Below are 25772 nucleotides of genomic sequence, written 5' to 3' on the forward strand. Positions count from 1 at the left end.
AATCCATAAAATTAAAACAATGGATAATTGATTTATGCAAGTTATTTTAATCAATATGAGATGAATGATATTTAATATTAAATGTTACTTTTAATATGGTTATGTAGTAATATTATAATACATTCTAAATGAAGCACACGATACGTGGATGGAAAATTGTTTGGTCAATACCCCAATGGGTTTTCTATTGTATGTTAGATTTGATCGGTTTAATCGATAAAATAGTTTCTGAGCGTGGTTCAGATCAAATTGGTGATCGGTTCCGTTGAACTGGTCAAACCAGTCGGTACAACCCAGTTCTAAAAATGATGCTAATTTTGTTTATTTAATAAAAATGTCATACAAATAGTAAATTTGTATCTAATATATAACTAAAATATCTTGATATATATTTTTTTGATCTTTATCCATATATTTGAATTTACAAATGATCATCATAGCATAAAAAATATTTTTTAAAAAAATTTATTATATTCTCTATAATTTTTGGGGGAAAAAATTTTAATATGATCTGCTATGGAGCACACACATTATAATTTACAAGATTATAATATGTAGCTGACAAACTTTTGTCATAGCGGGGATAGCTCAGTTGGGAGAGCGTCAGACTGAAGATCTGAAGGTCACGTGTTCGATCCACGTTCACCGCATTACCTTATTTTTGCTTGCTAACTATATTGAATACAAGGCTAGCCCAAGAGAAGTTGGGTGTTAACAGCAGGCCCTAAATATTGGGCTTCGGCTTTTAATTTGTTTGTAAATTTTCATCTGCCGTCGATTTCAAATTCATCCAAATCTTCCTAATTTTCCTTCAACTCCGACCAAGAACATAATTTGTGAAGAAATCACTGCGCAAATTTGTATTGAAACCTCTTTTTAAAAAAAATACAAGATTATTTATTGGCTGAAGCATCATCCGCTAAAAATTCCACAAAGGATACTAAACCAATGGCTTGCTTCTTTTCTAATCTTGGGATGGATCATCCTGATTATCTTCTGACTTATCTCTTCGATAGTCTTCCATATTAAACCCCGGCACCACAAAATTGGCAATCCAGTATGCTAACAGAAGCACGGCGCTGCCAACAAATTACAAATGAATCAATCAATGCACAACGTACCAATTACGTAAGTATCACAATCTTACACCTTGTCTGGAGCAGGACAGATAAGTTTCCCGTTTGTAGCCGATGAACCAGAGCTGATACGCACGGGAGGAACTGCAGCCCTGGTTTTAAAAGACCAGAATCCAGTCCGATTTTCTTGAACTTTGGCTGGTTTCTTGGCCGAACAAAAGGGTCCTCATTTGGCGCATGTGATTGCATTTCGAAAGAGATGAAGGGAGTGGAGAGTGGTATGTTATGGAATTCATTTGGTTAGTTAGCAGTCGATCCCTGTTTGATGTATAGTGTATTTTGTGGATAATGTTTGGGGGATAGGGAAGTCAAACCTTTGCGCAATACCAGCTGTCTGCGTGGGACCAAGCATCTCGATAGTTTGCATTTTTTTTCCTTATTTTTTAATCCAATAACTTAAGCTGATGTGCCTACGTGGTTCAAGTAATTGCAAGTACGGATATAAATAGTCATATCATATCACTTGTTTTGTACAAGTATTATTTATCTCGATCAATCAAATTATTAATTATTTATTTCACATCAATCAAATTCGTAATAATTTATCTCACATCAATCAAATCAATAATATAAAATTACGATATTACCCTTAATAAATAATATTATTAATATTCTATTAATATTTTCAACAATGACAAAATGGTAATACCATATTATCTCAAATTTAATCAATCAAATCAATTAAATCAAACACTATATTAACTATCATTTTCTATTTATTTTATTATTACAAAATATTACTTATCTCCATACTATATATCTCATACCATGAACCAAACGATATCTAAGGGTTTTTTTATATTTTAATTATTTTTTATCATTATTAACATATTAACAATTTTCTGACTCTACGTCAGCATTTTTGTGTTATTTGGATGTCATTAATTTCTAACATAAACCCAATTTACACCACAACAACAACAAAAAAATGACAAAAACTTGTGTGAGACAGTTTCACGAGTCGTATTTTATAATACAGATCTTTTATTTGGATGAATTTGGATCTTCCATGAAAAAATATTAATTTTATGTTAAGAGTATTACTTTTATTATGAATATCGATAGGGTTGACCAGTCTAACTGATAAAGATTCGTGAGACCGTCTCACAAGAGACCTACTCCGAAAAAATTGTATACATAAGCAAGATGGATTGAAAAATGCTGTGAATATGTTGCTGCCAAAAAAATACAAATCACCAAGGGTTTTAATTTGGCCTCGCTCCGCGTAATGTTTAAGTTGGAAGGAATTTGATCATTCAATTTCGAACCAACAATACATAGGAGCTGGGATGTTTAATTTGTATTCAAATAATAACGTACGCATTAAATATATATCCCAGAAGATGAGAAAGATAAAGAGGCCCCCCATATTAAATCAATCCTCTCAACCATACCTTTGAAAATCAGCACGATATGATGCGCCAGCCATGTGCAATTGTCCATTAATGACAAAGAAAAACATTTTTTTCAAGGAAACAAGGCTTCAAAGACCATTTTTATGTCTCAGATGAAAGTTTGAGAAGGAGAATTCCGTCTCAGATACCCGTTGTTGAAGGTGTCACCTCTGATTTTGAAACGAAAATATCATACTCCTAATTTTTAGAGTCGAAATATAAAACCGTTTATGAATCTATTTTTAATTTGGCCAAATACCATTAGTTTCAAATACAAATTATGTCTCTAATTTTGTGTCAAATCTGGCATTATTCAATCTCAAACAACATAAAAATATAGGTTTATTTCATTTACAATCAGTATATTTAAAAATTTCCGTTTATGAATCCGTTTACAATTATGTGTATAAATTCATTTCTAATTTTATTACTAAACGTATTTCACATCGACATATCATTTTGTGCAAAACAATAGCATATAGATATTTCTCAATCCACGAAAGATATATCACATAACTAACATAATTTATATAAATAAGTATTCACATCATCAATGTAATTAAACTGAATAATTGATAAAATCATAAGAAACCGAATAAATTTTCAAATCTCAAAGGTATCAAACTACAAGTATATATACGTATACGTAAATAAATTTGAAATCCCACAACTAATCTAACTAAAATTGACATCATTTATAACCTAGTTCAAGGAAGCCAGATTCTCCTGCAAATACATGCATGATTCGTATATACCACCTCTTGAATCATTTTACGAACCTGCATGCTTTGTAATTCTCTCACGGTGTGATGGCCAAGCTCTAAAATTGTCCCAAACAAAGTTTATTATTATTATCATTAGGCACCTTTTTCCATGTTGGCCAAGCTTCTGTGATGGATCCTTCGATATCGTTTTATATCACGAGCAACCTCAATCTCAACAAATCTATGGAAATCAAAAAATGTATAGCAATAAAACTAACCAATCTCAAAAATATCACTACTTGCAAAATTTAAAATATGAAAACTTTTGCTTATTCATGACCACATGAATCTTGGTCCATTCCATCTCAAAAATTCTTTATTCTTGTAGTTCATTAATGACGTACGCTTTGTAAAACCATGATATATATGACTAGTTAATTAAATCAGATAATATATATATATATATATATATATATATATATATATCTGAATGTGTCAAGAGTGAGCTAGCAAGTAGCAAGCACAGTGGAATGTAAGAAAAATGGTGATTGTATTAATGAATTGCCAGTGCATAGTCTTAACGCGGTTATTGCTGAGAAGATACGCCATTAAACATCGTCCCAACGCCATGCGGACTTGTTATCACTATATAATCACCCTTTCCATTTCTCAAGTTTCATGCATCATCAAGAATCTTGAGTACTTAACTCTCATGCAACTTTCTTATCACTCAAGCATGGCTTCAAAGTTTTTTCTCTTTCTTCTTGTTGGAGCTCTCGTTTGTGCTGGTACTACTGCAAGGCATTTGGCTGAAACAAAGGGTTCTTCGGAATTCGCTGATGAAAAGACATTGTTCCCTGGCCGTCCAGGATTTGGCGGCGGTCTTGGAGGAGGTGGTGGTGGAGGCTTGGGAGGTGGGGGCGGCCTTGGTGGAGGTGCAGGTGCAGGTGCAGGTGGAGGTTTAGGAGGTGGCAGTGGTCTTGGAGGAGGTGGAGGCTTGGGTGGTGGGGGCGGCCTTGGTGGAGGTGCAGGTGTAGGTGGAGGTTTAGGAGGCGGCAGTGGTCTTGGAGGAGGTGGAGGCTTGGGAGGTGGTGGCGGGCTTGGTGGAGGTGCAGGTGCAGGTGCAGGTGGAGGTTTAGGAGGTGGCAGTGGTCTTGGAGGAGGTGGAGGCTTGGGTGGTGGCGGTGGCCTTGGTGGAGGTGGAGGTGCAGGCTTGGGAGGTGGCGGCGGCGGAGGGTTAGGCGGAGGTTCTGGGTATGGGGGTGGAGCTGGCTTTGGTGGGGGTGCTGGGGGTGGACTTGGTGGAGGTGGCGGTGGAGGGCTAGGCGGTGGTTCTGGAATTGGTGGAGGTTCCGGGGGAGGTTTTGGTGGTGGGTCTGGACTTGGTGGAGGTGCTGGCGGAGGAGGGGGTTTTGGAGGTGGAGGTGGATTGGGTGGAGGCGCTGGTGGCGGGTTCGGTGGAGGATCCGGTGGTGGAGTCGGAGGAGGATTTCCTTGAAAAATACTCTCCAAGCTGCTTACATTTTACCACTGATAATGAAATCATGTATTGAAACATGGAAGACAAAGTCATCTCTTCCAAAAATAAATTTATTATTCCTCAGTATAAAATAACATTTGAGCTCTACATTCCCTGCCCTATCAAATCAATTTATAAATATTTTTATAATTTAATTATTTCTTAATTACGATTATCAGTTATTTAGATTACTTTGTGCACCACAAATTTTAATATTAATCAAATGTACCAATTTACAAGCTAATATTTAATTTTTTATTTTTTAACCAAAAAAGTATTCAAAGTAAAACTCTAAAACATTACTGATACTATCCCTTGTTCGACGTATCCTATCGATCGGTTACGGCCTAATTTCAACTATGGGTTTCGGCCTGATTTAGTTATCCATTTGAGCCCAAGAGAAACTCAGTGGTCCGGCCCAATATCCTCATAATTAAGATAATGGACCCTGTTATTATAATTAATTATTGAAGCCCAAAAATGCATGAGGTCACATAAAGTTTCAGCCCCATGACACGCTTTCATATTTTTAAGATACCTTCTCATTTTAGCTCAATAACATTTTTATTTTATTTTATTTTATTTTATTTTATTAAGCAATTGATAACTTGAACGTCGGGATGTCTTCGTCGAGTTGTGAAGTAAGAAATCACTCACAAATATCGTTCGTAACGAAAACGGTGGTATATCATTAATTTCCGAAGCTATTTTTTGGTAACATCACCTATAAAAGTTCATAGTTTGATTTTGAAATTTTGAAAATAAGAGTGAATGAGTTGGACTTGAATAAAAATACTTAATTGAATTAATTATCATACAATCGAACACTACCGAACAAGGCACGCTTTCTTTTTTTTCTTTTTCCTTTCTTTTTTTAATATAATATATATTTTTATATTAATATTTTTTAAAATAAAAAAATAAGGGTAATTAGTAAGAGGGGGATTGTTTGGCCTTAGGTGCCACGTCTCCTCTGATTCCTTTCTTTGTCTGCTCAATCGACACACGTCCTTCGGCTCCCTTAAATTATTAGTTCCTGAAATTACTATATACACTAAACCCCGTCTTCGGAGACCAGCACCATTTCTCGAACTCCAAATATTTCATTGAAGAAATTTGTGATTGCTCGTTCGTGGAAAGATGATTCAGCCTCTCTATGGTCTGGTGTTCGCCGAAGTGGTGGTAATTTTGCTGCTTCTATTCCGAACGCCGCTGAGGAAGCCACTTCTGATGTTACTGGACCGATTGAAGCAGGGGCGGGGTCCTATAGTGGTGTCCACAGCCGGAGCTACTCTTTTTGTGATTATGGTGTCCTTATTGTTTAATATAAACCGAATTCAGGACCGATCTGAGGAAGGCGGCGGGGTTAATCAGACCGATCAGGTTCTCCACGCCTCTCATCTTCTACAAGCATCACTGCTAGGTAAATTTTTAATCAGTACCTGTTTCCATCTTCGTCAAAAATTTCCTTGCTAGCAGTTTCAGTTTTAATGGGGATTGTTACGCTTTATCCTCCAGATACTTGTTATAGTCTCTTTGGAAAATCTTCTTTTTTTCCTTCGAAGCGCGCTGATATCTGTGACGATTTGAACTGTTCGACCCAAAATTGGGTCAACAATTTGTTAAATCGACAGTTTCAGTTTTAATCTTGTTTTGCTTCTGCTAGAGTAGTAGTTTTTTCTTTATTAGGAAAAGAGACTGTGCCTGCGGGTATTTTATTTTTTAATCCTGGTTAAGAAAATGACCTATATTTGAAATAGATACAAGGAATTCATTTTCTTAAAAAATTTAAATACCTGCTATTTTCTTAAAAAAAAAAAAATTTTGATAGAAGTTATTTAACCAATTTCTCCCATGCTACGAGAAAATAATTTTATTGGCAAAATAACTCAAAATGATATAATCAAGTGATAACTTTTTTTATTTATGTTATTTTTCTGAGTCTAGCAGAAACAATTAATATATGATATGTTTAATAACTAAGTAGTAAAATTTACGTTAATATATATTTAAATATTATATTAAAAAACTATAATATAATTCAAAAAATAACAAGTTTGATAATATCTTAGAAAATGTTAAAATTTGCGCGGAATCTTGGCTTGTGTCTGAGGCACAAGGATTGAGCCTTACAGACCTCGTGCGATTTTATAAACCATTTTATAAACAATGTACCTTACGTGAATTCTATATAGGGTGGTTGATTACTTTAAATTGGTATAGCTGAAAAACGCTGCTGTAAATTCAACTTGGTGTAAAATATGTTGTGATGAGTGAAAAAAACCTTTTTTGGTCCTGTATATAGGTTTCGCGCTCTTCCTGGCGTTGATGATAGACAGAATCCACTACTACATTAAGGAGGTCCGCATGCTGCGGAAACATTTGGAGGCTGTAAAGAAGACGGATCGGGCACCTGATGGTGTATTAAGCAAGGGAAAGGGCAAGAGTAATGTTACAGAGGAAGAGGACTGAAGACGAATTAACATTTAGCTTGTTAGGAACAATTGAAGGTTTGGGTTATTTCGTGAATAAACATGAAATTCAATGGGACGCTGAAAATTATGTAAACATCTTTTGCTTTCTCCCGTGGTTTACTTGTATTTGTTGTGTGCCTGAAATCTTAGCCGAGTTTACGGTCTCAATTTTGCAATTATATGAGTTATATTTGTTCTACTTTCCTCCATAACTTGAGACATAATGTTGCTCTTCTAGTTATTATTTCGCTAAAGCTGGGCAACTAACTAGTCCTTGTTGATCCGATGAAAGGGCGTTGGTCTGTTGCAAGCGATCAACTAAAACTGAAATTGTAGAACACTCGAGGATTATTTTTTTCCTGAAAGCCTTGATGGCTTTACTGATTTATTGTGCAGGTCGGACACTTGAATGCGGTAGAGATTTGGTAAAAATTTATTATTGCCTGCTATAAATCCCCGGACTTAGGTTTGGGTATTTCAGGCAGTACATTTACTTATTTTGGGGAAATTCGATCCTACATGTGTGATATTACCCGAACTGTAAGATCGGTGTTCAAGATTTGGTCAATTTCATGTGTGGTTAAATCTGGATCATTTCCATGTAGTGGGGTACTGCCCGTTGTAGGGTTGAAGGACCCCTTAATTTGTTGCGTGTCCACTCTTCGGCTGTCAGAATTTACTGTTCTGGAAGAGTGTTTGTTGCTTGAATGTTTAATCTTTATTGGGTTGGGATAGATTTTTATAATAATAGCAGATCCTAAATGTTTTTCAAGATTTTTCCTTTTTGTGAATAAGCCTGTGAGTAACTGGGGACAAAGCGTGCCGCACATGCATCTGTTGTAGTGCGGAGCCCCCCCCCTGTTTTGTAGCAAAGCATGTGGCCATGCCTAAGATATTTGTGACACGAAAGGAAAAGATTCAAACTTGAGCAAACACGCACCTCGTAGAATATGAGGCGAAATCATTGCGGAAATTGAATTCCTACATGGATATCTAGTGTGTGTGCTCTTGTTGAAAAGTTGCATAGGATTCGATGAGTGTTCAGATTCAGATTCCACCACCCGATATATGCAAAGAGATGAAACGGGCCGTCGGATAAGTATCTTTTCTTGATTTAGGTAAGCACATCGAATCTATAGTCCTACACCACCTACTGTCTCTTTTTATAGTGGAGTATTAATTGGTTTTGGTTACGAGATACACACACATGGTAGATACCCAATCAGCATTTGGAAAGAAAAAAGTATGATAGATATACAAATAGACTACACGCAATCTACTTTAAAATGGAACAAAAAGCTGCCAGTATCTTCTTCCGTGAGACTGTGTCCAACTAACAAATAAAAAAAGGCCACCTGCCCTAGCCATTTGTTCTTGCTTCCGGAGCAAAGTATTGGGTAACCAAAAAGTCGCTGAATTTCAACCATTGCAATGGCCAAAATCCCATCGAAGCAAACGAATATCCATCGCCCTACATGCGACAAGAACAAAATGGGTTATTCGTTGGGAAAGTTTCAACTCTCAAAGCCGTACTATCCACCTAATCTCGCATTTTTAGATTAACAAATGGTTGACTTCTTGAAGCCATAGGAGATTGACGCATGTATCGCGGGTTCAAAGTCTTTCATCAATAGGAGATTGACGCATGTATTGCGGGTTCAAAGTCTTTCATGTTCACACACAACACTGCTAACACGGCTAGGGAGTGGGTTGACTTTGACAAACTTCACAACCCACACCTGGAAGAAGTCGTGTGCTTTATTACATCATCGTTCGCGACTCTCGTGTCGTCCCCCGCCACCGCCATGTGTGACAGAATCCATCATCAAGAGGCGTGGTGCTGGTTCTGGAAAATTCCCCGTGGCTGGTGAGGTGGACTTATTCTTCACTCGATTTTCTTTCGTAACAAGTCATGCCGGAACGATTAGTTGGGCCACGGAGTTGCGACAACTGTCTTAGAGTTATAATATTTAGCAATCAACACTTGGCACGTAATAACCAAAGCAGCAAACAAAATATGGTTATCCTCTTAAAGATGATTAAGTGTTACTTTTCGCGAATGAGCATATATTTTTCTTGGGGAAACTTCTACTGTGATAGGTCCCATATTATTTGACTCCAAATCAATCTATGGCTAATTCGAATGTGAGAATCAAAGGTTAAAATGTTAATTAAATATATATATAATAGAATTAGATGTCAAATAGTGTCGTGAGAATTCCTTAATGCTCATTAGTCGCGGAACCAATTAGATGTCAGATCCCATATCACATAGCAAAAACAATTTTTAAGATTTTGTTATCATAGCCAATGATAAATAAATAAATAAATAAATATATATGTTAAAAAAAGAAAAAGAAAAAGAAAAAGAGCTAAAAGATTTCAAGAAAGTTGAACCGAATAACAAAAAGAATTCCATTAAAATTCTACGTAAAATGATAATTCTTGATACAAACAATATGCTAATTACAATTCCATTAAAATTCTCAATGGAACCCGACGTTTGAATTTCTTCTTCACCAACGCCTGAAAATGTCACATCTTCGGCATCAATCAATGTTTCAGAGTCATCATTCACAAATCTGAAGCATTCTTCAATTTCGTCGCCCCGCACCGTCACCCAAACATCGTCCTCCCCCCAATCCGGTGAATTTATATTCAATGGAAAGTTCTCTGTAATCAAATCCCTGATCCTGTCCGCCGGAGAATCTGAAGAAGAAGCATTTACGCCCGTTGCGGCTTGCGAAGAACCTGATTCTTCCAGCTCATCCCAGAAGCTTTGAGCCATTACACTCGTCGGAGATTTCCTCGTAGACTCCCTGATTTCTCCACAAGTCTCCATCACATCGTCAAAAAACGCGTGCTTTAGAAGCTCACGCGCCGTCCACCGTTTTCTCGAGTCCCTAATCAAGCATTTACTCAAGAAATCCTTACCTTCATCGGAAAACCAGCTCGGGAATACAGGGACGTCGCCGGAAGAAGCGATTCTGTAGAGGACCGATGCGGGGTCCTTCATCTCCGGCCAGGGATAAGATCCTGTCGCCATTTCAATGACTGCACACCCAAAGGCCCATATATCCGCCGCAAAACTTTGCTCCTCTCCCCGAGCAGCCTCCGGTGCCATGTAAGCTGGAGTCCCGGCGAACATTTGTTTCGAACAAGTGTCGGATTCCACCCGCTTAGCACACCCAAAATCAGCAATCTTCAACCCACTCTCTCCGATCAAAATGTTCTGCCCCTTGATATCACAGTGCACGAATCCGTTCAGGTGAAGATAATCCAACCCCAGCAGCATTTGATGCGCGTAGAATCGAATCAAACCTTCGCCCAACGAACCCCCCTGCTTCACAATCAGCTCAGAAAGCGTCCCCCCAGGAACATACTCCAAGTGAAGATTGTAAACTCGTTCATTATTCTCCAAAGTAGCGTCAAAGCCCAAGCATTTAACTATGTAAGGCGAGCAGAGCTGAGAAACCAAAAGGTGCTCTTTTTGCAACAAGAAAGAAGAAGAGAAACCGGCAGACTTCACTGCAAAGATCTCCCCGCCGGCGGTGGTGGCGAGATACACGGAGGCCGAGGAGCCACGGCCGATTGCAGGACCCCTCGTCCAATCCATAGCAGTGAGAAAAAAGGAGAGAAAATTTGATCAAAAGAATAGGCTTGATTTTGAAATGGGATGCTGTAATGTAACCTATATATGCATAAATGTGGGGACACGACGTGTTTTGGTGTGTGTTAGATTATTAATAGCAATAGGCTGTTGTATTTTTTGCGTGTCTTTACGCCTTTGGTGTGTGGCTTTTAGCGCAGAATCTTTATTGGGTATTTCAGAATGACGTCCGTATACTTCCTACTTGGGTTGGGTATACATATATAAATATAAGCCATACATACATTAAAAGTTTTTTTTATGACTTTCGGTCGTTATTTTTCGATGAGTATTGAATAAATATCGATATACTTGAATTTTACAAAAATCAACCAAAGGGGACGCATTTTTCACGCACTAATAAAATATTACACCTACATAAGATGACATGAAATGGCAAGGCGTGCAGACAGTTAGTTAGGTGTGACAAATAATAAAGAAAAATAAAAGAGGGGTGAGCTGGCAACCTTGGGCGGACGGGGGGGAGCGTTGCTAAGTTGGGGAAATAAAAGCCGTCCACATGAAAGCAGACACGTGCTACAGCCTGCCGCTAATATCGCTATTCACCAAAACTACGTTTTTAAAACATTGCATCGCGCTTCACTCTTTGCCCCCAACCGAAATTCTTAATCCAAAGGTTTCTGATTCAGCTTAGATACTGTTTAAAAGTCAACTCCATAGTATTTTTTATATATATATACTCGATGGACGCAGGTTTTCAAAATCTCGAACATGTATGCATACAATGTGAAAACACAACAAAAGGGATTCGCATGGTTTGAATATCATTAGGTCAATAGACAGAAATTTTCTAGTTGTAAGAGAAACAAGATGATTAATGTATTGTTTGCCGGCGACGCAATGTTCTTTGTTACTTGTAATGCAATGAAGTAGCCGCGGAGTTTTCACTCTTCTATAATAAAATAATATTATAATATGTTTATCAAGAAATTAGCTGGTTACAAATACACAGTTTGTGAAAACTCCTTTAAAAAAAAATGCTTTAATTTCTTCGTCCATGACTGAAGAGCAGGTCTCTTGTGAGACGGTCTCACGAATCTTGATCTGTGAGACGGGTCAGCCCTACCGATATTCACAATAAAAAGTAATACTCTTAGCATAAAAAGTAATGTTTTTTAATGGATGACCTAAATAAGATATTCGTCTCACAAAATACGATATGTGATACCGTCTCACACAAATTTTTGTCATAACTCAAAGATTATCATCTGTATGTTCACAGATATAAAGAAAATTGTTGGAAAATCAAGTGGTGCATGTGATATAAAAACTTGTTGAAAATAACTAATATATTTAATTAAAAAGTGTAGATTGGTAAAAAAAATAATTATTAAATATAGATATTGGACTATATATTAAAAACGGATGCAAAAGAGTAACGTTTATATTTGTAATGGAGGGAGTAACTGCTTCAATTAAAGATTTATGGGGTTGAAGGGAACATAAGTTACAAAATATTTATTGGTTCAACTTTGGGAATGTGCTAAAAAGGTAAGTATTTAATGTGAAGAAGAAAGGGATGGCATGGTATGGTATATAAATGAGAACCAATGGAAAAATATATTGACAGATAATAACACCTGCGACTGGCTAGTAGGTGCATTGGCGAACCCATGTTAATGCCAACTATTTACTCTTGAGACTGCCCTCTTTTAATCAAGGAATTAGATGTTCATTTAATGTCCACTTATTTATGCCTACTTTCCATGCTAACTCCTAATTTCATTAAGCAAACCTAAATAATAATAAATATTATTAAATGTTAGGATTATAGTTAGTTAAACTGCTAACAACTGATGCGAAACAAAATGTAGATGCAACAACGAAAAGTTGGGGCGTGGGATGGAACAATGTGATAAAGTAGGAAAGATAAGAGAGGAAGAGGAACAATGTAAAGTAGATTCTGTGAGACCCAAAAGCTCAAGAAATGCAACTGCCCAACTATTTTCAGCTGAAAAAGTAAACAGTTAAATGATGGGGGCTTGTGCTTAAAGTAATGGAAAGGTAGGCGCTCATACATACTTACAGGTTTTGAATGTGTAATCCTCAAGCAAACCCTATCATCAACCACCCAAATTCTTATGCATAACAACGTTTCGATTTTTTAATTTTGTCGCTACTCCAAAATATGATACGTCGTCTTTTGTTAAATTTATAGATCAATTCTATCGTTATTATGATATAATGGTTTGACTTGATATATTTTTTTGTTGAATATTTTAATCAAAAAAAAATTTTAAGTTAGTCGAAGAATGTCGAAATGAAATGTAGATTACATAGACGAGAATCATGTTAATGTGGGATCTAAGAAACCACAATCTTTGTATTAAAGCAGGATCGGGTGGATTCTTTTCCGCTTTGTTTTTCTTTTGGTTTTTGAATCAGAGCATAACTCATACATGACTGTTGTGTATTATTTTCAAGAAATGGGCAGCCGCTTTCACACATGCTTTTCTCATTCTTGCCTTTTGAAGCGGGCCTCCTCTCTTTCTTTACCAAATTAAGGATCTGACTTAACTAATTTCTGGTTAGGTTTCAGTTCGACGCCTTCAACTACTAAAGAAAGCCACAAGTTCTTGGCAGATTTCTGATCACCACCACCTTCTTAAACTTTCAAAAAACTTAAAATAAATAAATCCCCTTGCTGAGGCAACCTTGTTGATACGATGCCTCGTGGAACGACCATTTGTTTGAAGAGTAGATCTCTTGTGAGACGGTCTGTCTCACGAATCTTTATCTGTGAGACGGATCAACCCTACCGATATTCACAATAAAAAATAATCATCTTTAACATAAAAAGTAATACTTTTTGATGAATGACCCAAATAAAAAATATGTCTCACAAAATATGACCCGTGAGACTGTCTCACCCAAATTTTTGCCTTGTTTGAAACCTCCCGGTAACAATTGTTCAACGGTCCTTTCTTCAGTGAGTGCGATTGAGAAGAAACAAATACTTCGCATAATCGACAGCAAAGATGTTGATTTAATTCCTTTTAAATATCCAGTTAACATATCAGACCGGGAGATCAGAAGCTTAAGGTACAGCTTGACTACATTTCACAAAATTCGGGATGGAAGAAACGTAGAACCAAACAAAAAGCGTTGTAGTGATAAAACAAACATCCAATGAAAATAAAAAGCGCACGCTTTACTCATCATCGGAACAAAAAAAACTGCAGAGCGATTGAATGTCATCAACTAATTGTCACAGCACTTACAAACCAAACATCCTTTAATTCAAAAGGTAAGTAAACAAATACATGCAAGTCAACTGACACAAGCCTGAGAGCAAAAGGATCACGAGCAACAGAAGAGGGTTTGCAGGAGCATAAAATCCTGTGTAAATAAGCAATTCTAGATCTACAAGTTAAGAAGAACCCCGAACGCGTGCTGAAGTGATATTAAGTTCCTTGATTTGATGGCATAGTTATATCACCTCACAAGTTAGCAGAGAACTCGCGTCAGATGTTTTCATCTATTCTTCCACCATCCAATTTTGCCATATTTTGCACTGATCTTCATATAGTTCGGCAAATCTCTATGACTTAAAGTTTCTCTCACAACCTAGTTGCCATCAACATTGCGCGAATTTTGGCCCTTAAATCATCTGGAACCTCAGAAGTGGTTCCAGGGGGTTGAGATGTGGCCCTTTCATGGGAAATCAGTGCACCGACAGAAGTTTCTCGACTGACATGACCACTTGCAATTCCACTAGATCCCTCTGATACTTTAAAGCAGACCTCACCCTCTTCCAACTCGTCTCTTTCATCGTTTATTTCTTTTTCATTTTTATCCAAGCTAGTATGATTATGATCCTCGTCATCTGAAGAACTATCATGCTTGAGGTAGTGCCGAGATTTTTTGTCTCCAGAAGAATGTCCATTTCGATGCCTATGCTTATCCCTACCATGACCTGAAGAGTGCTGAGAACGGTGCTTTTTCTGAGAGTGTTGGTGGTCTCTTCCATCACTATCACTTTCATTTTCTTCATCTGAGCGTTTCTTGGATGAACATCGTCGCTTTCTGGAGGAATGATGAGAGTGATGCTTCTTCCTGGACTGTTTATGATCCTTTACCTTTTTATATGTGACTACATGCCCATCATCCTCATTCTGTGAATGGCGAGAGTGATGCTTCGGTTTAGAGCACGCATGGTCCCCGTCCTCTTCATTTCTTGCTCCATCATTGTTTTCATCATAGGAGGAATGAGACCGACACCTTCTCCTGGAGTGCTTCCCATCAATTTCCTCAGCATTTCCATCCTCATGTCTTCTAGATCTTGACCTATACTTTGATCTTGAGCAACCCTTGTTATGCCTCTTTTTTTCTCCATAATCACCATCTTCTTCTTCATCGGTATTGTCACACCCTCCAGATCTGGCTCTATACCTTCTTCTTGCCAGTCTCTCGCTATGCTCCTCGCCAAAATATATTCTCTCAAGATTTTCAACTGTGGCAGTCCTTTTAACATCTGTTGGAGCAGAGATACCTCCTCCGTCTTTGCCAGTAAGGTTGATCTCATTGGCAGACTTAGAGGCTCCGAACTCCAGAGGATCTGCTGATGATTCGCGTGATGCTTGATTTTTCAATGGAACTGCTCCAGTTTTCAACATGGCCACAAACATTTTAGCCCTCTTCAGCCTCTCAGCTTTCACCTTCTGCTCCTCAGTCAACTGTGCCTCTTGGTCACGTGAAGCTTCAAGACAGGTTCTCAAAGTTGTCTTGGGGGCAAGGGTAGATACTTGATGACTTCCATTCCGATCAGCATTTTCAGTTTGGGAGGAATAAAGACTGATTGGACTTGTAGACCAATTACCCTCACTGTGATTGATATCACTCTGAGCATTCAGGGGAGCGTTAGAAATCCTCAAATTTGACTTATTGACACCTTTAATCGCTGCCTGAAGAATAGCAGCTGCAGCTGCAGCATCAATAGCGACACCACATTCTTGTTCTGTTCCCTTGGATCGTGACTCCTGCACATCCTTCTTCGGTTTGCCTATTACCATTTTGAACTTCTCTTTGATGTCAGATTCCAGAGGAATGTCACCAACATCAGAATCCAGTGATGAGAATTCATTTTTCTTGTGTACAAAGGTTTTTCTGTCTCCACGACCTACTAGGCCATCCTTACCAGAAGAACTCCTACCACTTGTCTTTGACTACAAAAGAACATACCAAAATATTGGTTGAGCACAAAATGATGTTCAAGTAAGCCAACCTTGTAAACGAGAACTTATGAAACACTATCTCCACATAATAAAACCTTATACACCAAGATTGCAAAGAATTGAGCCATTCAGGCTCCACCTCAGAGCGAGAAAATATCGGTAGAAAGAGAATCAAGCAGAAAATGATGCAAATAAATAAACATATAAGCCATAGGCTCCACTTAAGTTTGCCCCTCCAAACCTTATTGACCACATACAACTTAAATCACTCTAGATACTTGAGAACAGCTGTGATTCAGCCTCCACCGCACAAACAAGTCAAATTTGAGAAATTTTTTATCGAAAATATCGTTCTAAAGAAGTTATGCCTTTGAATATTTTCAGATCTTTGCTTCAAAAAGTTCATTCAAAAGTTGATTAGGTATGTCACTGACAAAAGTTCTACGTTAGAGAGCGATAATACAGCACCAATTAGATTTCTCATCTAGCGAAAAAGAAGAATTTAAGCGGGTTACAAGATGTTTTGATCACACAGAGCACACAACCAGAAGGAACAGACCCATGAAAAATAGCGTACTTCATGATGTTCACTTGAAAAGAAGAACGCACAAGTGAAAATACCTCTTGAGCACTTTGAAGCACTTTTAAATAGTAAGAATTGTACTGGTTAGATGGAAGAAGAAAAGGGAATCTCCCGTGCTTTGTGTCTTGCTCAATAAGAGTTGCCTCAAATTGTCTCCCATTTCTAGTAACAAATTCAACAATCTTATCAATCAGGCCCTTCAATTCAGGTGGAGGCTCTAAAATTATTGGTTCAATCTTAGAAGGAATTCCCAAAGAAGAGCTCCCGGTCTTCTCTGCTGTAGCAGAAAATGAACCAGATTTGCCATTCTTCTTTGGGCCTTCTAAATTTCCAGATTTGGATGCAGAGATCGATGAATTTTTCTTCACTGAGAAAACCTTCTCTTTAATGGAAGGAGTTGTATTTCTAGATATCAACACATCCTTTGCTACGTCTGCATTGGATTCCACCTTCTTTGAACCATGAGAAACAAGACTATTGACAGAATTGCTATTATCCTGGGACAGCTCATATTCAGTATTTGCATTACAGTCACTATCCTCTTCTTCCCCAGACCCATATGCAGAACCAAGTAAGGACAAAGCTCCCCCAACACCATTCGTATTATGGTGTTCTCCATGAACATCTTTCGTCTCGCCTTGAGATTTTTCATTATGTTCAGAATGCAAAAGCTCTGGGTGTTCGACAAGAAATCTGAAGTAAGAATGAAGATGATGGTCAGGCATCAAGAAACCAAATGTCGGATTATCTCCCTGCTTCACCCGCAGGATAATCTCTGACTGGCCACCATGTTTGCTGGCAAACATTGCAGTTCTTGCTATTATCTGATGCACCTTCTCTGTTGGAGGCTGAAAAAAAGAGGCAACAGTGCAAAGGCACAAAAGAGAAAAGTCCATTATAATGATAAATGACAAATACATGAAATCTGAAAACCCAAAAACCTGCCAAAATTGAGAAATCACATACCAAAAAATTCAATGATATTACTAATGTAAAAAATCACAAAACAACCAAAGCAGAAAGAATAATATTAGGGAATATCTTCCTGTCAAGTAGTAAACTGATAGTCCTCAAAGAAAATTACGACTTTCCTAATCCCACCTGCAAGGCCCTTTGTCATGACATGAAAAGGAAACAAGGTGCCTGTGTTCGGCAAACTAAGATCACAGGTAGATCATCCTTGCTCCAAGCATCTGAAAACTTGACACTGCGAACCTTAGATAACAAATGCATCTTATGCAATTACAGTTGGCCATACTGGATGATTTGAGTTTTGACCTAGTAACAAAATATTAATCTCATTTGAAAAGGTACAAAATCTAGTGATTCAAGTATGCGTGCTTACCAAGGATTGGAGAAGGTTCGGTGGAACGGCAAATGGGGGGATAAATCCAGAGAAATCCATCTCAGTATCAGCTTTCTTTGGACCAGCAGAATAATCATTCTCCCCATAAGAGTAGCCAACAGCATAATAGCCTCCGCAATTTGATGACTTTTCACACTCCTCTACCTCTGGAAACAAGACAAACCAGTACAATGATATTTAAATATCCTGTTAAACCAATACTAAGTAAAACAAGGATACATTGAAGCAATATAACTACACATGAATAACACAAGGAAAGACAATAAGAAGACTTACTTGTAACTGGAAGCAGAAAGTCAGTTAGAGCTTTCCTGGATATTTGGAAGCATAAAGCAAAGAAGTATGGTACCATCACAAACTAGATAGCTATTACACCCTTGTACGTCCTATCCTGTTTAAGGACACTTTAGCAGATATATTTTTGGCAACAGCCGTAACACGAATCTCCATAGAACAAATCTCCAGCATTTTTGTCATTTTTTTAGGAGAGACTATGTAACTAAACTCATATATTTTTCTGAAAACAATTCAGCAGGGAGTCTCTAGCTTTATTTCTGAAACCGTAATTAGAGATATAAATTTACATCTGGTCAGGCCCATGCAGTTCATTTTTACGTATTGACTGATTCATTGTGTTCCCCCCAAAAAAGTAAAAACAAAAATAATAATAAGTCGAAATAATAAACAGTGATCCAAAGAAAAGTAAATCAAAGACTAAGAAAGAAGAATGGTAAAGGCAAGAAGTAAACAATTGTATACCAGGTTGATCGGAATGAGAAGGAAGGTCGAGATATCGCTCGTGATCAAGTTGAGATTCAAGAGCCGTGTCCTCGGGGACTATATGTTCGGAATTTCGATTGCGGCGACGAGGCGGAGGCGGTGCGGAGAGGAGGTGCCGGACGTCGTATCTGTCAATTTGGAGGGAGTACCACTCGACAAGGGCCCGACTGGAGTTAACGAAATCCGCAGTGGCATCATCGTCGAACAGCAGAGCGTGGCGTCCGACCACCTGTAAATCCATATCCGCTTGCAGATTTTCCAATCGATCGTGTGCTGTATTGATTGATTATTAATTTGTCATAGATGACTAATGAACCCTAGGAAGAAAAAAGGGGGAAAACATGGAGACGTTTGGCAACCAACCACGATAAAACCAGGGTTTGTGGTCTGACAATTATTGGGCCAATCACGGGCCAACGAGCTATTTGACTTAGAAAGGCCCATTAAGAGAGCCTACTGCCATTGGGATAGCCAATATGAAATCTTGGATCCAACTTCTCCGCATACCGAACAGGGTCGAACATGAAAAAAACATCATCATCGAATTATATATGTTTGAGCTCGAGATCAATTTGAAATTATACATTTTTAGTATTTTTTACTTCAATTCATTTCAAAACAAGGTTCGATTTCGAGTTTGGCTCGAAACATTTGAACATATATGTGAGCTATTCCAAAAAAAGCTCAAAATATATGTCTAATATATAATTATTAAATAATTCGATGAGCAGCTCATGAATTATCGAATAAAATAATTTGACACGAAAAAAATTCGAACATCTTATATTTTGGTTTGAATTCGATAATTTTGAACACGGGTCAAATATTTTTCATGTCGTTTCGGTTCATTTAACAATATTAATTATTCTTCGTCCATTCTGGTTGTTGTCCAACATGTGTTTCTTGGGGGCTGCAACGTGCTTCACTCGAAGGCTATTGTACTATTTCAAACTCAAAAGCAGATCCGATTCATTGCTTGATGGTGCACTTGTCCCTTTAAACAATATTTATTTTTCTCACCAAATAAACATTAATCCAGGAACGTGAAATTAATCTTGGAACTCACGATCCAACGAGAATATATCAAGAGGGTTTAAATTTAGTATTTATATGCATATTATATGAATTGAACAAAGAATCTGATAATTGAAAATATAATACATTAAACAAATTATTATATCAACATCAGTCATACAAAGTCAAGGTTCTTCTAGGAAGGAAGGGCTTCACTTTTTCTTGATGATGCCGAAAGGACATACTAAATAACAGTGAGTAAGAAAGAAGACAGAACATATCCACAACTTGAGCTTAACTCTTTAATGACCACTTTTGACAGAATAAAGCTAAATCACACATCAAAGTAATTGTATATATCTGGCACACATTTAAGACAAGATATCCCATCCCACATACCACAAACCTTACAACATGACATTTTTTGCTCGTGTCCTTGTTTTGGCATTTGTGTTCCCTCTCTTCGCATCCGCACACATATGTACCGATGAGTTCCTAACAGAAGTTAGTCAAATTAATGTCACTGAAAAGTTTTGCAACTTAAAAACCTTAAAGGTCGAATTTGGGTGGAATTTCGACAACGAGACTCGTCGGTTAGACATCGCATTTGGGGGGAGGCTGCACGGCGAGACAGGGTGGCTGGCGTGGGGGCTGAATCCACAGGGGCCGCACATGGTCGGGACTCGGGCGTTGATCGGCATCAAGCGACAGAATGGCACGTTGGAATGGCATAAGTACAACATCACGGCAGCCACCAGAAATGGCTGTCAGCTTCTGCCATCTGAAGATATAGGGCTCGACGTGCTCAACTTTAGCTTCGTTCATAAGGTCCATATGGGATATTATGTGATATTTGCCACGATTTTCCTGCCTAAAGAATACAACAGTTCGAGGGCTAATGTTGTCTGGCAAGTCGGGGAGCACGCAACTGAAAGTGGGCCGCTTATGCATCCTACATCCATCCAGAATTTTGACACTGCTGAGGTTATCGATTTGGTTTCCAACAAAGTGATTGGTTACACGGCTCATCGCCGCCGCCAGCTGAGAACTGTAAGCGCAAGTTTTCACATTCTTTTCACATCATGATTCTAGTCCCAGTCCCAGAATTCGTGTTTGAATTAACCGTTTTGATTAATGAAGGCTCATGGGATAATAAACATTGTGGGATGGGGAGCATTTATACCCATTGGTGTGATAGCTGCGAGGTACTTCAGAAACTTTCCTAGACAATGGAGCTTGTGGTTCGTGGCACACGTCGGTTGCCAGATCACGGGATACAGCCTAGGCTTAATCGGCTGGGGAATCGGACTCTGGCTGGGGAACAACTCCAAATACTATATTTTCCAAACACATCGGAACATAGCCATAATCATTTTCACTTTTGCTACTATGCAAGTAAATACATTTGGTTTAACCGATTCGATTTCTAAATTCATCTAACAAATTACTGATGCACAAGCAATCAATCCTTCTATGTGTAGATGTTCTCATTGAAATTAAAGCCGAAGGTTACAGACGAATACCGGAATTACTGGAACATGTATCACCACTTCTTGGGATACTCTTTGCTGGCGGTGGTGTCTGTGAATATATTTTATGGGATCAGGATTTTTGGGGAGGACAACGGCTGGAAATGGTCTTATGTTGGATTGCTTGGAGCACTGGGCTGTGTGACCCTGATATTTGAAGTTTATACGTGGGTAAAATTTTGTCTAGTGAAAGCGAAAGAGAGAAAAATTGGTTCAAAAGATCAGATTTCCGCAGCAGTCGTAGCCGCTACTGCACCTGGTGCCGGAGACAGATAGTTCCGCCCGCATCACCTGCTATTGGAGGCAGTGACATTCTGTTGTTGGATCTTATCGTGTGCATCAAAGTAATTTTTTTTGAAGCGTTCATTTTTCTCTTGCACGTATTGATTATGGAAAATAGTTTTATTTGGTCTATTGATTTAAAATTTTGGATTTTGGTCCACTGAATTTTAAAAATTTGTATACTAATTTTTAACTTTCGGATATTTTGATCTGATCTCTTATAAGACATCGAAAATTACTGACTTGTCAGATATCACGTCAACAATCGGATCAAAACAACCGAGAATAAAAATTTTATATACTAAAATCAAACTTTGAAAATTTAATGCAGTAAACTCGAAATTGAACAAGTTTGATATACACAAAGATAGAAATCATTATTCCTATTAATTATATCAATGTGGTAAATTGAGTGTTTAAATAGTTAAATATGGAAATATTCGATTTTTTATTCAATAGTAAGAATTATTGTTTATTGTAATTCATTGTCAAATTGAAATTGTGATCTTGTCACTTCAAATATAACATAAAAACGTGAATTAAAAATAATGTTATAAATGTTTCAGTTTACTCCTCAAACAGTATACTTTTATGAAGGTAAACGTTGTACTGTTTCCCCTAGAAATGAAATGTATGAATGCTTATATGCAAAGCTGTAACTAAAGATTTGGTAAATGTTCAATGAAATGTTGTTCATGATTAATATATATATATATATATATATATATATATATATTTGTGTGTGTGATACCTCATAAGATTCCGGATCACCTGACAATGGAAATAAACCAGATCATGGTGACCCGAGATAGTGCATGGATATCCGAAAGGTGGTATAATGAATTTTTATTTAGTCAAGCAAAGGGAGTGGTATTAACTAAATTAACAACATTAATAAAAATCAATTATTATTATTTTTGTTACTATCGTATTTTTAACTTATTCACGTTATTCATATATATTATTAATTCTATTATTTTTAGTTTATTATCATAATTTAATTGATTGATTTATTTGTAAATAATAGTATTTAAAAAATAATTCATATGTTTTACTAATTAATTAATTTAAAATATATTTCAAACAAAGTAATTATAATAGTAATTAATATTTATAATTTTGTTATTGTCGGCGAAGAAGTATTTTTCCAGTTTTACGGCTTTTATTTATAACCTCGTATTATTCTGAGGCTCATGTTCTTCGAACTTCAGCCACCTGATGGAGAGCAAACGGAGCGCCAAACCGTAGTTTTATTTACGATTAGGAAGAGAAAGCATTGGAACAAACATAGTACATAGAATGGCAGCACCTGCGGTTGAGGGTGCAGCCGTGACGGCGCTACGGGCGGTACTCCATCGGGTCCGTCGGTCGGCGGAGAGCTGCGGCCGTCGCGCCGATGATGTAAGGGTGGTGGCTGTCAGCAAGACCAAGCCTGTTTCCCTCATCCAACAAATCTATGACGCCGGGCACCGCCGTTTTGGTGAAAATTACGCCCAAGAACTAATCGATAAAGCCCCTCAGGTCTTCTAGAGTACATGAAATTGCAATTGGATATTTGGGTTCTGTTTAATTGTACAATTTTTGCTTTGTTTTTGGATATTTCCGCAGCTTCCGGATGACATTGAGTGGCATTTTATCGGGCATTTGCAGGGTAATAAAGTGAAGCCGCTGCTGAGTGAGAAAAATAATATTGCCAAGTTTTGCACTTTGTAGTATGGAATTGGAAATAACTTTTGGAATATGAAATATAATTTATTGTTAGTTCTTGTCTCTATCATGCGCAGCTGCAGTTCCGAATCTTTCCATTGTGGAAGGTGTTGATAATGACAAGGTAAAAACACTTAAAATATGTACTTTCCAGGCCCAGCATTTTGGTTTGAAAGATTTTTCCTCCTCCACAGATTTGGTTGAACCTTTATCAAAACTTAAGCTTCACCTATAAGCAAATTAAACCAAGAGTAACCTGAACAAAATTCCCTATCGTGATCTAGGACAAGTCATGGGGAGAACAGTTGAGTACGAGGAGATAGTGCCTGAATTGCTTGCATGTTTGTTGAAAAATAATAGTCCTTTTGGTCAATTTATAGACCAGTATATGGACAGAAGTGTCTTTAACTCATGTGTTGCCATAGGTAATGCGATTATTTGTTTTTTATTTTTCAGAAGCTTCATTCTAATTTCTCTAGTCGAGGGAATGATACTGCTGAGACTGGAAGTTGTTCTATTTGATGCCTGACTTTATTTACTTCAAGCTCTGTCTCTGATCTTCGTTATATGATACTGAATGAATTTGGCCTGCAAAAATTCATGCTCTAAATTATACTAAACTTTATGCTCTAAAGCCTTAAGGTTTAGTCAACACAATGAAGGAGTTGATTTCATTTGCTTTTTAGATTGCCAATAATCTTGATCGTGTAGTCTCGGGCATTAGAAGGCAGCCTTTGAAGGTTATGGTTCAAGTGAACACCAGTGGAGAAACTTGTGAGTAATGAAATAGACTTTCTTTACATAGTATCTGGAAGAAATTAGCTGGTATATAGAGACATATTAGGCAATGAGCTGTTGTTTTGAGTTTGCAGCAAAATCTGGTGTAAATCCATCAAATTGTGTGGATCTTGTGAAGCATGTCAAGCTAGATTGCCCAAATCTTGAGTTTTCAGGATTGATGACTATAGGGATGCCTGACTACACGTCAACCCCCTTGAACTTCCAGGTGGTATTCCTTGTTTTTTTTATAAGAACAAGCAAGTGGCAGAATGTTAGAATTATTTCTCTATGAACTTGCATAAATAGCAATTTGCGTGAATGAACTTTTCCCACATGAACATTAGGGTCTTCTGCATGCAACACTTCTATAATGTTTTATATCTAATTTTAGTTGTTAAAGCTTCTGGTCTCCAAAATAATTTTTGCCTTTATCCTACATTTTATTGGTATCCTTGCTTATTAATTCTGACCCGTTTCATGACTAACATCAGTCCCGAACCTGTCGCGCTGGATTTTTATTCATTATATCTTTATGCCACTTTTCTTTTTAATTATTCAGAATCATGACATAAGAATAGCTCTTGGCATGCCAGACTTTATTGAACTGCAGAGCTGAAGTGTGTGAGGCACTGGGAATTGCAGAATCTCAATGTGAATTGTCTATGGGCATGTCTGGTGACTTTGAACAAGCGGTAGGCCTGGAAATCTAGTCATTTTGATCACGTGCCTTACTATATCTATAATGCCATGCTTTTGTTGTTGTGCCTAAAACTATAATTGATACCAAGAGTAGCACTCAAATATTTTAAATTATACAATTACCGAAGTGTCATGTTTTAATTACTTACTATGATTGATACCAAGACTAGCACTCGAATATTTTAAACTATACAATTATCAAAGTGTCGTGTTTTAATTACCGAGCCACATATGTAGTTCCAACGAATAGCGAGACCTATCTAACCGTATATACGATAAAAATGGCAAACTTTATCCATATTCTTAAACCTTCGCCATCTGTGAATATAATTGACCAGACCAAAAACACCTCCTGCTCGGATTTAATGGAGAGAGTCTTGGGATCATGGTAATCCCATTTCATTTGCAACTTGCTGGTTTTCTGAAGTTGTATTTTGATAGTTCACTCATTTAATGCCTAGAGTTGAGATCACTGACTGAGTTGCTTCTTGAATACTTGTTTTTGCCTGCAGATTGAGATGGGTAGCACTAATGTGAGAATTGGATCGATAATATTTGGACCACGGGACTATTCAAACAAGAAATGACTTTAGTTGTACGTGCAATTGATGTGCACGAGGGTGCTGTCCATTGTCTCCAAGCTATGATTTTTAAGCCCTTTTTGCCGTGTAGATAAACTGATGATAAACGTATAATGAATGGGATCCATGAGGATATTGGCATATTGTCTATACATAAATTTATTTTTATTTTTACCTTTTAAATTTCTGTAATATTCTAGTATTCACTATGATGATTGATGCATTCTTTTATCATTACCTAAAATATAAAATAACTTAATAATTAAATGTTGATTGAATTTTATTAATTATCATTGTCATAGTGCCAAAAGTGGCAGTTTTTTATTAAAACCTGGAACACAAGTCATTAAGAATCAATATACTTTAGCAAAGACTAAAAT

The 25772-nt window shown here is 37.3% G+C and overlaps 5 protein-coding genes, 1 long non-coding RNA gene and 1 other non-coding gene across 16 annotated transcripts; 5 read left to right on the top strand and 2 right to left on the bottom strand.

Moving 5' to 3' along the window:
• The first annotated feature begins 577 nt into the window (after positions 1-577).
• Positions 578-650, top strand: TRNAF-GAA (transfer RNA phenylalanine (anticodon GAA)). The gene has a single exon. It is a non-coding gene; the product is annotated as a tRNA-Phe (tRNA).
• Positions 651-3726: 3076 nt separating this feature from the next.
• Positions 3727-4848, top strand: LOC142526927 (uncharacterized). Of its 3 annotated transcripts, XM_075631594.1 has the most exons (3): positions 3727-4130; positions 4221-4253; positions 4356-4848. In XM_075631594.1, exons 1-3 carry the CDS (start codon positions 3776-3778, stop codon positions 4730-4732), a joined length of 765 nt encoding a protein of 254 aa, XP_075487709.1. In that variant the 5' UTR covers positions 3727-3775; the 3' UTR covers positions 4733-4848. The 3 variants fall into 3 exon arrangements, with proteins under 3 accessions (XP_075487709.1, XP_075487707.1, XP_075487708.1); XM_075631592.1 differs by lacking the exon at positions 4221-4253 and having other exon boundaries at positions 3727-4175; positions 4272-4848; XM_075631593.1 differs by lacking the exon at positions 4221-4253 and having other exon boundaries at positions 3727-4175; positions 4344-4848.
• An 837-nt stretch (positions 4849-5685) lies between these two features.
• LOC142527967 (uncharacterized) lies at positions 5686-7426 on the top strand. The gene is made up of 2 exons (XR_012815570.1): positions 5686-6176; positions 7059-7426. It is a non-coding gene; the product is annotated as an uncharacterized LOC142527967 (long non-coding RNA).
• A 2088-nt stretch (positions 7427-9514) lies between these two features.
• Positions 9515-10914, bottom strand: LOC142526140 (mitogen-activated protein kinase kinase kinase 18-like). The gene has a single exon (XM_075630399.1). The coding sequence runs from the start codon at positions 10841-10843 to the stop codon at positions 9515-9517; it is 1329 nt and encodes a 442-aa protein (XP_075486514.1). The 5' UTR covers positions 10844-10914.
• Positions 10915-14027: 3113 nt separating this feature from the next.
• LOC142526409 (uncharacterized) lies at positions 14028-19155 on the bottom strand. Of its 8 annotated transcripts, none has more exons than XM_075630779.1 (5): positions 18780-19006; positions 18297-18406; positions 18000-18166; positions 16693-17502; positions 14028-16062 (listed from the first exon to the last, which is right to left on the bottom strand). In XM_075630779.1, the coding sequence occupies exons 2-5, from the start codon at positions 18370-18372 to the stop codon at positions 14458-14460; spliced, it is 2658 nt and encodes an 885-aa protein (XP_075486894.1). In that variant the 5' UTR covers positions 18373-18406; positions 18780-19006; the 3' UTR covers positions 14028-14457. The 8 variants fall into 8 exon arrangements, with proteins under 8 accessions (XP_075486894.1, XP_075486893.1, XP_075486897.1 ...); XM_075630778.1 differs by having other exon boundaries at positions 18297-18411; positions 18780-19000; XM_075630782.1 differs by having other exon boundaries at positions 18297-18331; positions 18780-18905.
• A 1032-nt stretch (positions 19156-20187) lies between these two features.
• On the top strand, positions 20188-21790 carry LOC142526800 (cytochrome b561 and DOMON domain-containing protein At4g12980-like). Its single transcript, XM_075631400.1, has 3 exons — positions 20188-20864; positions 20955-21209; positions 21296-21790. The coding sequence occupies exons 1-3, from the start codon at positions 20229-20231 to the stop codon at positions 21617-21619; spliced, it is 1215 nt and encodes a 404-aa protein (XP_075487515.1). The 5' UTR covers positions 20188-20228; the 3' UTR covers positions 21620-21790.
• Positions 21791-22793: 1003 nt separating this feature from the next.
• LOC142526801 (uncharacterized) lies at positions 22794-25566 on the top strand. Its single transcript, XM_075631401.1, has 7 exons — positions 22794-23146; positions 23234-23300; positions 23410-23456; positions 24019-24106; positions 24205-24338; positions 24706-24804; positions 25324-25566. The coding sequence occupies exons 1-7, from the start codon at positions 22925-22927 to the stop codon at positions 25396-25398; spliced, it is 732 nt and encodes a 243-aa protein (XP_075487516.1). The 5' UTR covers positions 22794-22924; the 3' UTR covers positions 25399-25566.
• The last annotated feature ends 206 nt before the right edge of the window (positions 25567-25772 follow it).

This window comes from Primulina tabacum, chromosome 15, assembly GCF_025594145.1.
Source record: "Primulina tabacum isolate GXHZ01 chromosome 15, ASM2559414v2, whole genome shotgun sequence".
Lineage (NCBI taxonomy): Eukaryota > Viridiplantae > Streptophyta > Magnoliopsida > Lamiales > Gesneriaceae > Primulina > Primulina tabacum.

What these genes read in the sequence shown, in the direction of transcription:
- LOC142526927 (XM_075631592.1), top strand. Translation starts at nt 3,776, where the DNA reads ATGGTGATTGTATTAATGAATTGCCAGTGCATAGTCTTAACGCGGTTA. An exon ending in CGGCCTTGGTGGAGGTGCAG is followed by an intron (nt 4,176 to 4,271) that starts GTGCAGGTGCAG and finishes GTGCAGGTGTAG; the next exon opens with GTGGAGGTTTAGGAGGCGGC.
- LOC142526140 (XM_075630399.1), bottom strand. Translation starts at nt 10,843, where the DNA reads ATGGATTGGACGAGGGGTCCTGCAATCGGCCGTGGCTCCTCGGCCTCC.
- LOC142526409 (XM_075630776.1), bottom strand. Translation starts at nt 19,041, where the DNA reads ATGGATTTACAGGTGGTCGGACGCCACGCTCTGCTGTTCGACGATGAT. An exon ending in TTCTCATTCCGATCAACCTG is followed by an intron (nt 18,167 to 18,779) that starts GTATACAATTGT and finishes TCTTGTTTCCAG; the next exon opens with AGGTAGAGGAGTGTGAAAAG. An exon ending in TGCTTCAAAGTGCTCAAGAG is followed by an intron (nt 16,063 to 16,692) that starts GTATTTTCACTT and finishes GTTCTTTTGTAG; the next exon opens with TCAAAGACAAGTGGTAGGAG.
- LOC142526800 (XM_075631400.1), top strand. Translation starts at nt 20,229, where the DNA reads ATGACATTTTTTGCTCGTGTCCTTGTTTTGGCATTTGTGTTCCCTCTC. An exon ending in GCCGCCGCCAGCTGAGAACT is followed by an intron (nt 20,865 to 20,954) that starts GTAAGCGCAAGT and finishes TGATTAATGAAG; the next exon opens with GCTCATGGGATAATAAACAT. An exon ending in TCACTTTTGCTACTATGCAA is followed by an intron (nt 21,210 to 21,295) that starts GTAAATACATTT and finishes TTCTATGTGTAG; the next exon opens with ATGTTCTCATTGAAATTAAA.
- LOC142526801 (XM_075631401.1), top strand. Translation starts at nt 22,925, where the DNA reads ATGGCAGCACCTGCGGTTGAGGGTGCAGCCGTGACGGCGCTACGGGCG. An exon ending in AAGGTGTTGATAATGACAAG is followed by an intron (nt 23,457 to 24,018) that starts GTAAAAACACTT and finishes TTTGCTTTTTAG; the next exon opens with ATTGCCAATAATCTTGATCG. An exon ending in GAACACCAGTGGAGAAACTT is followed by an intron (nt 24,107 to 24,204) that starts GTGAGTAATGAA and finishes TTGAGTTTGCAG; the next exon opens with CAAAATCTGGTGTAAATCCA.